Genomic DNA, 12,385 nt, shown 5'->3' on the forward strand with positions numbered 1-12,385 from the left:
TCAAAAAGAAATAGAAAATGCAAATTGCTTTACATCTATTAAATAAGTCAAATTTGTAATTAAAATATTCCATAATTAGAACTCTAAGCTCCAAAGAATTTAGTGATGAATTCAATCAAATAGTTAAGGAACAAATACACCATACAAATTCATAGAAAATAGTTGAGGATATATTTATTCCCAACTCATCCCATGAGGCTAATGAAACTGGAGTACTTGTACTCTGTTTTTTGCAAATATGAAATGATACACCAACTATAGAAAACAGCATGTAAGTTTTTCAAAGATTTTAAAGTTGGGCATAGTGGTGCACATCTTTAGTCCCAGTACTTAGAAGACTGAAACAGGAGTATCACAGGTTTGAGGTCAGCATCAGAAACAGGGAGGCCCTCTGCAACATAGTGAGACCTATCCAGGCGTGGTGGCTCACACTTGTAATCCCAGCATTCGGGAGGCTGAGACCTGGAGGATCACGGTTCCCGGGCAGCCTCAGCTACTTAGTGAGGCCCTCTGCAACTCAGTGAGACCCGGTTTAAAAATAAAGAATAAAAAATAGAGCAGGGGGTGTAGCTTGGAGGTCAAATGCTCCTAAATTCCATCCCCAGACCCTCAAAAAAAAAATAAATAAAATAAGGCTAGGGGTATAACTCAAAGGTAGAACACTCTTAAGATCAATCCCCAGTACCAAAAAAAAAAAAGGATTTAAAAATAAAATCACCATTTGATCCAGTAGTCCCACTTCTGGGTATATATATCCAGAAGAATTAAAATCAAGATCTTGGGGAGATCTTTAATCCCATGTTCAAGATAATATGGTATATACATACAATGGAATATTACTTAGCCTTTAAAAATAAGAAAATCCAGCTAGTTACAATAACATGGATGGACATCAAGGACACGTCTCTATGTGAAATAAGTCAGTAACATAAAGACAAACACTGCATGATTCTGCTTAGAAAAGACATCCATAGCTGGGCATGGTGGTGCATGCTTGTAATCCCCACACTTGGGAGGAGGGGACAGGAGGATCGCGCTTTTACCTTGACAGTATCACATTGTTTGCAAATATGATCGTATTTTAATAAAATTTATTTTTAAGAAGAAACATTTTGGAGATAAGGATGTCAATTCTATCTAAAAATATCTTGAGGTGAAGGTGTAGCGCAATGGTGGAACACTTGCCTAGTATACATGAGGGCCTGGGTTCAATCTCCAGCACCATAAAAAAAAAATAAAAAGAAACCCTCAACCTCTTGGATATTTCATAGGAAAGGTTTTTGAGATGTTGAACTATTTTCTGAAAGCTAAAAGAAGAAAGAGAAAACAAAGGAAGCACAAAACAGCTATGATATAAAATATGATCTCAGTTGACTGCTTTGTCTTTAGGTCCTCCTTTTCTTCTTCCCCTTAACATAAGAAAAACTTGCAAAATTCCTGCTGTGAAGCTGAGTCTTCCAGCTCCTTTCTTCCGTGGAAATAAGTAATAGAATACAAGAAACTTAAAATAATAATAGTTATCTTTTTAAACCCCTAAACCACATGAAAAATAAAATATCACAGTTTTCTTTTACAGGTTTAACTTCATAAGGTGGCTCCTTGCATCAGATCTCCTTAGAATGGAAAATGAGATAAAATTTAGAATGAACAAAATAAATAGCACATTTTTAGCACATTTTATATTACTGTTTAAGTCAATCAGCATATTTATTTCCCATCTAACTCCAGTTAGGCTAATTGAGTGGACTCCCTGGAGAAGACAAAATGGTAGACAATGGGTCATTAGCTAAGAAGATAAGATATAGGTATGGGACCCAAAACAAAGGAAACCAGTAGTGGTTTTCATTGTTTTGTTTAATGTGATGAATTATCTGATCATCCACCATACTCAGTCAAAGGGAAGTACCAAAAATTAAGTTATATAAAGTAATGACATAGAAACATAGACTTGACTCTATCAATCGATATTTATTCTAGACCGGCTGCTATTTTTCTTAGTTTTGTTTACAAGGAGTCTCAAGACTTCAATAGAAAGTCTTTCATTTTGCCCAATTTGCTTTATATTAAAAAAATCAATTCCTTTCAGAGTAAAGGATAAATCTCAAGCCATAAAGTTATTTGAGCAAATAGTTTCAAAATATCAATTCCAAATATAAATTATTACATTTTTGAAGTCTATAGCTAATTGTTACTTAAAATTTTTAAGTTAGATTCTTTTTAGTGATAAAAAGATTTGTGGTATGTTCCTGTTATCAGAAAAAAACTCACAACTATTTCATCCTTAAATTATTATATATTAAATTCAATTTTCACCAAAGTATGCATTAGGAAAAGAGAATATGGGCAAATATAATAGTTTTTCCATTCTAGGTAATTTTACATGTAACTTAGGGCTCTAAAAACATTGTAATAAGGTAGGTTATCTAAGCATATCAAGTCTGTGACTGAATTTTTTAAAAAATTTGCTGGTAATTGTTGATTTAGTCTGGCTAACAGGAAAATGCTTTTTTCAGTTCAAAAATTGGCAGAATCACGCTAATCTCTTAAAGTATGCTTGTGATTTGGGTGATTGTGTGCCAGTGATGATTACCCTTGATTTACAAAAAAAATTCTTTCAGCCTTCCCAATCATCCATCAGATTTAGTTGGTCTCCTTTCCTCTGACATTTACCAGTTAAATTAGAGTTATAAAAATGGGAGAAAAAGAGAATATAATGCTATTATGATTGAATTTCTGGGAACACTAGGCAAAGAAAAGTATTGAAGGATAGTAATTCCTGATTCCTACTTTCAGATATATGTGGTCTTCTATACTAATTCATGCTGTCTATGCAGTGTCTCGTTGGTTTCTGAAACTCCATGAGATAGAGGATATTTACAACATTTGAAGGGAGGAATGTGGTATAAGGGTATTTAGCATCTTCATTTACAGAAAAATATTGGTGTGGATGTGAAAAGTATAAAATGTATCTGAACTTTACCTTCGCAATCCTGACTCCCCAAGACTAATGTCCGGTCTATTCCTCTCCCCCCCTTTTTTTTTTTACCAATTTGAATTTTAAATTATCTGGATGATTTAAGTTTCATTAATTTCATAATATGAATTACTTTATCAAATAATCAGATCCCATACCAGATGGTAGTTGCTTACTAGTGGTAAGTGGAAATTTTGATTTGGAAGACTTGAAGGTAATAAAAGACCTAGGTTTCATGAAGGCTGGCTAGAGAACAAGAAGTAATAAAGTGAGAAGGCTGTGAGAGAGTCCGAAAATGGGTTGGCAAGCCATAAATAATCAAATGGTAGGCTTTGCTCTGAGTTTCTAATGGGAAAAGTGTAGGAACTTGTAAATTGGGGTTAGCATTTCTAGACAGATCTGGCATTTCTAGTTTGTTCTGGTGTGTTCTCGGCAAATCTTTCTTCCCTCCTGAGAGAAATAGAAGTAGGAGGTGAGTTTATGATAGCCTGTATGGTCACTGTGTAGTTTTCATAGGGTATTCATATTCTCTTGTCTTGTAGAAGATAAACTTACTACTCATATTTATTTCCTGTATTGTGTATGGAGGGAATGCATATTAAATCAGTGGTGGAATCTGTAGAACATGCTAGGTTTCAACACTAACCAGCTTGATAATTCTGTACTTGCAGTTTTCTTGGGTCTGTTTTTTTACATGTAAAATGGAAAGGAAATGGATCCTCTTTTAAGGGCTCTTTTCACAAATGGCTTTGTTGTTTATGATGTTAAAAACTTTAGTACATAGTTTGTATTAAAGTTTCTATTAGGGATTTGATATGGACTAAATTTTGCCCCATCCCCAAAATTCATATGTTCATGTGCTAACTCCCATTGTGACTGTATTTGGAGGTAGGACCTATAAGGAAGTAATTGAGGTTAAAAGAAATTATAAAGATGAGATTCTGATCTAAAAGGATTAGTGTTCTTGTGAAAAGAGACCCCAGAGAGCATCACTCCCTGCACATGCATTCATGCTCAAAGGAGAGACCATTTTCAGACAAAACGGCTTTCTATAAAATGAGAAGAGAGCCATCACCAGGAACCAAACCTACCATAACCTTGATCTTGGACTGTGTAGCCATTCAGAACTATGAAAAAATAAGTTTCTGGTGTTTGTCACCCAGTCTGTTGTATTTTGTTATGGCAGCCTGAGCTGAGTAGTTCAAGATGTAACCATATTAAGCGTATCTTTATGTATTGGATTTTTTAATTTGTAAGGAAGGGTTGGAATTGAAATATATACCTTTCCATTGACTATTACAAGACTTAACCATATTTATTACATTTTCATGAATTGAACCTTTAGGTTATATAGTTCAGAAATGAAATATATAGCTTCTTGTTGAAATTGGAAGTGGAAAGCTTTAACTTGATGATGGAAAGAAAACACCTTTATTTCTATTTAAATTTAAGCTTCTAGATCCTGGAACATTCTAATATTGGGTTCAGTTGGATGTATTAGTAGGATAGTTGGATTTTTTGAGCTAAGTTGTACTTGATTTACCCTTTTAATTGTGCTGTCTAATTGTACCCCACTCCCACAAACACTGTTACTCCTAATATATTTGGGTTTATATCACTACTACCGTCTCAGAAGAGTAGCTTTGGAAGTGGCATACAGCTCAGACTGGGGATCGTCTTGTGCAGATTTACATTGCTTTTTGTACTTTTGTTGATTCCATGCAACTACACTTCACTGAGAGCCACTGTTGTCCTGACAGTATTGGCTGCCAGTTGGCAGAAAGGTTTCACCTAGATTAGGTGGTTACTTCCTATTGCTTTCTACAGACTTAGAAAAATGGAGTTTATTTACCTTCAAAGGTTTCTCAGAAGGTAGTTGAACAAAATGTTCAGAAATAAGGTAATTCCTTAAAAAACTATGTCTGGTTAACCGTCAGATAAATATTCCCATTAATATTTCATCTTATTTTGAGCCTTTGTAGTTTGAAACACTTTTTTTAATGTATGTAGGTGGCCTCAACTATATGGCAAACCCATTTTCCAAAAACATTCAATCTTTGTCTTACTATGAACTTTTTTCCTCATTTCCTTGTCATTGAGCAGCTCCTCTCAACAGGCTGAAAACCTTTTTCATTTTGATCTGTCTCTGATTATGCTGATATCTTACATTCTTTTTGGAACTCATACATGTTTTAATAGCACATTTAAGAATGAAATTGCCTTTTCCTTCCCTCTGTGTGCAGGGTGAAGAAAAAATTTTGTTGCTATTTATAGATAATACACTTTGAGTGTTCCTGTAGTCATTGCCCTGTACAAAGTAGTTATCACACACAAGATGCAATTTCTTGTACTCAGTGATGTTTATTCTGTTTCAGTCTACTTTAAAATGCTTAACTTCCTGTATTCTTTTCCCCATTAAATGTTACTTTTAGACATTCTGGTTATTTTTCATTCTACATATGTGTTTTTATAAAAGATGTTTGGGTGAACATTTATAAATGAGAAACCAGAGTTTTAGATTTTTGAGGAATGGTTTTATTTTTATTACTTCTGATTTCTTTCATCTTCAACCATCTGTCCCTAAGCACAGTGGATTGTCAAGGAGTACCCCTTACCATCTTTGACACAAGATACTTGTCCATAATTTGAATTTTCAAAGTGATGTTGCCTAGAGCAGGTAAGGAACAGGTATAGAGGACTTTGTATCTACTTTACCTTTTAAGAAGGTTCTTAAGAACACATACTCACCAGAACCTAAAATTCAGAGTATTAAATATGAAAGAGACCATAGCAAGTGATTGAGATTGTTAAACTACTTCTTGTTCCCTGATTATGTTGTGTGCTTTTATATCTTCATGTCCTTGCTTATTGTGGAGCACCTTTGTTCTCAGGCTGCCTTGTAAAAGTGCAACTCAGCCTCTAGCACCCAAAACCCTAAATTAATCATTCCCTCATCAGTGATAGCATAGTATTATACAAACTGTATGTAATTTCCCCCATCATGTATTTGTCCTCCAACATATTTTATAGTATACTATTGAGTTTAGTTTATATACTTTTTCCCATTTATCTTTTATGCGCTGAATATGTATATTTGAGCAGGGTTATATCATAGTATGAATGATGTATGTATATATTTTAGTGGGATAAATAAGAGAATTGAAGGTAAAGTATTTTTAGTATTTTAAGTATTTTTAAGACTTTGGTAGGATATAATATAAAGCAACTTTATAAGTCATTTTTATGATATAAGGTATTTTATCCTCTTTAGGATATTTTATAAAAATATAAATATCTCACAGTTGGCAATGGTCTACATTAATATGAATATTTACAGTAATTCTAGAATAATATATTTCTCATTTCTAAAAATTTAAATTTTAAGGGAATGTACTGTATATCATATATTTCTTTTTTTAAATTTTTTATTGGTGCACTGTATTCATACATCATAGTGGGATACAAACTTTTGTAGACATACATGCACACATCGCCCAGTCAGCCCCCACCCAATCCCCACCCCATTCCCTCCCCATCCCTCCTTCCCATGCTTGGCTTAGTGGTTGACATCTAGTATTATAGCAATTTATCCAAAATTAACAATGTTAATCTCACATAACAGTTTCATTTGTCTGATACCAAGCTTTTGATGACTTAAAGATAACATTTCAATATTTCTTTTTGCTTTCTTTCTTACCAGAGAATATTTCTTTTCTTTTCTTTTTTTTTTAGGTGAAACATCATATATTTATATATTTATTTTTCAGAAAAAAATCTATCATAATATGGACGATGGACTCTAGATACCCAAAACGATCTCGAAAAAGAACAAAGCTAGAAGATATATATTTTCTGATTTCAAACCATATAAAGCTACAATAATTGAAACAGTGTAGTACTGTTCTAAAGGCAGATATATAAACCATTATTTAACTCCAATGGTTTATATCATATATTTCTTATAACAGACTGTTATAAATACATTTTAGAGGTGTCTTATCACATCACTGAGGAAGAATATTTATATAATCAAGAAGTCAGCATGGTGTGTCAAAGACAGGACATACACACATACACGCACATGCACACACACACACATATATATGTATATATATGTATATAATATGTATGTATAGTGATTCACTTCATATACATGTATATGTATATATAGTGATTCACTTCATTTAGAGGCTAGCAAAGCTGCCAAAGGACCTATATTACATAAAGCTACTATGTATGACCATTGTGATGATAGAGAATTATTATCTTACTGTCCATAAAAATAGTTGTTAATGTTGACTCTACCAAGTTAGTGAAAATTGAAAAGGTGAAATTTTACTTTAAAGATAATGAAATTTTATTTTAAAGTAGGATACTGGAATTTCTATGAGTAATAAAAGGATTGGTGAGAAAGCAATCCTATCTAATTCTTATTTTTTGATAAACTGTTAGTCAAGAGTAAGTAGGAATAATTTTCAAAATGAAGCCTTAAGATCTCGCCTCAAGTTTTAACATATTTAGTACTTATGAGACAGAAAGTAGTAAATCTGGCTTTTAACTTTTGCTTTTCACTTTAGTACCTTTAGTGTAGGTTATTCAGCATTCAAATACTAACTTTGACCTTAAACTTTACCCATCCTTTTTCATGCTACTTGACATTTGGCTCTCAGAAAATGTTCATTCTTAGTATTGCTCCCTGATTTGACTCACCATTCATTTGGGAACCTGTTGGCTATTGTGACTGTTAGAACATGGCATTATTTCAGTATTTAAGGAGGGTGATGGGAGTGTTTGAATGGGATATTTTTTCATCTAACTGCTGGCAACTAACTAGAGAGTATTTTAAAGACAATGTTCTTTAACGGTCTGTTATAAGAAATATATGACATATAGTACATTCTTTTAAAATATAATTTCTTTAGAAATGAGAAATATATTATTCTAGTATTATTGTGAAAATTCATAGTAACAGACTATTTCCAACTGTGAGCTATTTATTTTTTTATGAACTATCCTAAAGTGTATAAAATGCCTTATCATAAAAATTGACTTATAAAGTTGCTTCTAATTAGAACATGATTTTTGGATTTAACCATTAATTGTGACTGTCATTGGTTTGCTGTAAATGGCTACTGTATTAAACCATATTATTCGTGATACAACTTTACGATAACTGATACTTTGTTCTTTGATAATTAAATATATATAGGCAATATTTTTATATAAAAATGTTTTATGAGTATTAGTTTGTTTGCTATTACCCTTCACCTTTCTGAACTCTACTATTTTTTAGGCTAAACTGAAAATTATCAAGCTTGATGAATTTTTTTTCTGTCATAGTCAGTTTGTGGCATTTTGGAAATGGTTTATAGTGTTTATTTCCTTTAGCTTTGTGGTACTTGTTAAAATGTCTGCCACTTGTACTGGCTCTTAGAGAGCAATGACTGCCTCTTAGTATTTATGTATCTTTCTAATACCTTTCATAGTACATACATAGCCGCAATATTTTCAGAAAATATTTATTGAAATTGTTGATTTCCCCCATAATGTTCTTAATTAGGCTTACAAATGACTCAGGAACTTAAGGTTTAAATGAAGTATCCGGCAGTCATCCATCATGGTTAAGGCTATATAGTTGACACTGCCCAGTTTGAGTTTTTACTTCATTTGTGTCAAAAATGAATGTGAATATCGGCCTCCTAGAGTTGTTGAAGAGACATAACATAAATAATTTGTTAAAACATTTATTGTGGTACCTAACATATAATATACACTCAATATAATGTAGAGTTTTCTGAACTCCAGTCCTATTAACCTTTACCCTGAGCCCCTCAAGGGCTTGTCTTTTGGTCTTTATATCTCAGACACGTAACCTAGCATATGGTAAAATACTCAGTAAATACTTGCTTGAGTTGAATTGCTTGATTTACCCTATTTTTATCTTCCATTACAGCCCACTGTTTGTAACATGGAAGATTGGTCGAGACAAAAGATTGCGTGGATGCATAGGTACTTTTTCTGCCATGAACTTGCATTCAGGACTCAGGGAGTACACACTTACCAGGTGATGACCAATTTTTGTTACCTCTGCTTCTGCATTTTAAAAAAGTTTATGAAACTTGAACCTGATATTTTAACTTCTTTTTCTTTACTAAATTGTGAACATTCTTGACTCCTTTCATGTCAGATTCTTTCTTTTCTTTGACCAGTTGCCGTATTGCTTCTACATGTTACTGTTCTATTTTATCATAATATAAAACACTGTGTTTACATGTATTCTGCCATTGATATTTTGAAGTGTTATTTTTCTTCCAATGATGAGCTTATTTTGAATAACTTGAAAATCAATGGCCAAATGTTCATGGGCTACCAAAATATATTATTTCTGTAATAACAGTTATCATTTATTCCCTATTAGACCTTTGAAAAATAGTCAGTGTCTTCTTCATCTTATACATTTTGTTACATTTATATATTTTCCTATTGAAAGGAGAATCTAAGAAGAAAGTGATGCCCCAGACTGACAGCATACGCATTCATATTCACACTTCACCCTGAATTAATTGTAGCTTGCTTATTTTGTTTCATCTAACACAAGGACAACGTAATGAGTGCCTCATTAGAATTAAGACTTTGTTCTTAATTTCTAAACTCAAAAACAGCTATCTAGCACTCCATCTGATTTATTTTATTCAAGTTTAGATTTCTAGCAAATTTTGTCCTAAAATTGTTTCAAAAGAATAAAATTCTTTAAATAATAAGCTAATAGTAAGGAATTTCCTGGTTTTGTTCATATGTTAGGGTGATTATCTGACACAATTTCTATAGTTGTAATATGTACAGGGTCTTTTCCATAAGAAATTGGTCTTTGCTAACTGTTAGTCCTTGGAGCAAGTTGCATAGACTTCTATAGTTAAGTAAAGTAATAATTAGAGTATTTTATTCTATATTACTTAGTAAAGGTCTAGGGAGATGTTAGGGGAATGAAATAATCACCACTTTACTAAAAAATTAATGTGAAACACTCGTTTTTCTGTAAAATTACACAAATGCAGGCTCATAACACCTGTTAATAAAATATTGTAGCTGAGTTTAGTATTCTCATTTTTGAAGGTATGCAGTAGTTCATGGCTGCAAGGGTTTCTCAGTTTACAATGAAACCCAGAAGAAAAAGAAAACAGTGGCATAGAGGGTCACATTAACTTTTAGTTTTGTACAGTTATTTTAAACTCCGATTAAATAGCATACTAGATGTAAGGCTTCAAAATACATAACCTAGAAATAACTATTACTTCCTAAAAGTATAAGTGCTCTCCTTGGTATGTTAGGTTTTTTTTTAAAACATGAGATACAATGGGCTGTTTGTAGACTTTAGCAAATCTACGAATGGCTATCTTTTTAGGACAGGTGCATATGAAATAATTCATTTATTAATAATTGCAGGAAATTTAACACTTCCCCAAATAAGTTATTATGAGTTATACTCGATTCTTATCATTATATGAAAAAAAAAGAATTTTGTGGCCAGATAAGTTTGGAAAAAATGTAAGTTTAGAAAATGTAAATACTTCTGCTCATTGCAGTACATCTCAATGACTAGAGAGATGTATATAGAATACAGTGTTTTCTAAACTTAAGCTTATTTGACTGCAGAACTCATTTTATCCTCCTACATCAGTATCTTTTGCCATTAGTGTTCCAAAGAACATATTTTTAGAAACAGTTTTGTTATGAAACTTGAATTTTAGTTTTTATTATGTATGTGTGAATGTATATGAATGATAGTGTTAGAAACCCTTTGTGCTTTCTCATGAATTTGTGGCAGAAATTTCATAATTATATATTATACATGTTCCTTTTTACCTTTTAAATCATTTTATTTTTATGCTCTTATTGATGCATTATAGTTTCACATCATAATATAGTTCATATGACACATATGCACACAGCATTTGGTGGGCTTAGAAAGCTAGTGTAGTAACTTGTAGCAACTTGATTTTGTTCAGAGAAAATAAGAAATCTTTTTCACCTACATTGATAGGAAGGGATGAGGATATCCAATTTTTCTGGACTTGGGGATTTTCTGCCAAGTGTAATTACCAGAAAAATTGCAGTATATTTTTCTGACAACAATGTGATCTGAGTGAATTGTTCAGATAGTTGAACTTGGAAACTTGCCTACATTTATATACCTTATTACCCTCATTTTAGTCTCTCTTCCTCTTTACTTTGCAGCTTTCTTCTTGTGTTTCTTTATAACTTCCTCAAATTGTATATAGCACATTAAAGAAACATATGTGTGTGGGTGTATATTCATATACATATCTGGTTTTACTCCTTATTTTTGTTTGGCATAATATTATTGGATTAGCATATTAAGAATCATGCTATTTGGAAGAATTGAACAAAAGAAAATAAGTCTTACAAAATATAATTAACCTTTTTTTCCCTCTAGATTTATTTTTGAGTCACAAACTGGAATCATTTTAAGAAGTTATAGTATGATTATTCAGTCTAACAGTGTGGTTATTTCTACATGCTCTGTTTTTGTTATGATTATTATGGTAGCTATACAACTTGTTAGGAATTTCTTAATATCAGACATTGTTGAAGAGCTTTTTATACACAGGCCCTATAACAACACTTAGGTGTTTATATCCACATCTTAAACATGAAGAAAAAAGATAAATTATTTACCCATAGAAGTGGGTGACAAAGTATACAAATTACTGACTTAATCAGTGCTCAAAACTTCAAAGTAGAAATATTCTTTGTCTCAGTTGAAGAAGAATCTCTGTATTTACCAATTATTTATTTTATTTTTTTTCATTCTAATATTCTTTATTTATTTTGTTTAACACTTTGCTCTCATATATGTTACAAAATGTGATAGATGTCAAAATCTGGAAAGTTCAACAACTAGTATAGCTGTTTCCTTCTTTCACTCCAGTTTTACTTACAAAGAAATATTTATTACTCAACTATCCTATGTCAGTAGATTTTTATTTTTGTCCCTTTATGTTTGCCCAATATCCACAATAAGTAAAATTATTAGTGTATTCCCCTCCACCATTAATTAGCTTTTTCCAGGTTTTATAATTATAATTTTAATGACAGTTTGTGGTATTGATATAACTTATACTAGACAACTTGTTTCCAGTTTATTGCATTATAAATATCTTTCTGAGAACTTATTTATGCATCTAATTTACCTGAATTTCTCCTAATGTGCATAGTATATTTTTTTAATTAATTTATTTTTTTAAATTGGTGCATTGTAGTCATATATCAATCACATTGGAGTACAAGACTTGAGAGGATATACAAGCACACATCATCCAATTAGCCCTCCTCCAACCCCCGTCCCATTCCCTCCCCCTCCCTCCATCCCACACTTCTTTGGTGATTTAC

The 12,385-nt window shown here is 32.1% G+C and overlaps 1 protein-coding gene across 2 annotated transcripts in view; it reads left to right on the forward strand.

Moving 5' to 3' along the window:
* Positions 1-12,385, forward strand: part of AMMECR1 (AMMECR nuclear protein 1) — a gene marked incomplete at both ends in the record, with an annotated part of 127,549 nt that overhangs the window by 53,362 nt on the left and 61,802 nt on the right. The window contains one exon of one of the 2 annotated variants that reach the window (XM_080719078.1): positions 8,928-9,038. The exons of the other annotated variant lie outside the window; for it this stretch is intronic. Within the exon in view, the coding sequence (XP_080575204.1) occupies positions 8,928-9,038 (111 nt within the window). The remainder of the gene's footprint in view (positions 1-8,927; positions 9,039-12,385) is intronic. 2 annotated transcript variants of the gene reach the window in all.

This window comes from Muscardinus avellanarius, assembly GCF_963383645.1.
Source record: "Muscardinus avellanarius genome assembly, chromosome: X".
Classification (NCBI taxonomy): Eukaryota; Metazoa; Chordata; class Mammalia; order Rodentia; family Gliridae; genus Muscardinus; species Muscardinus avellanarius.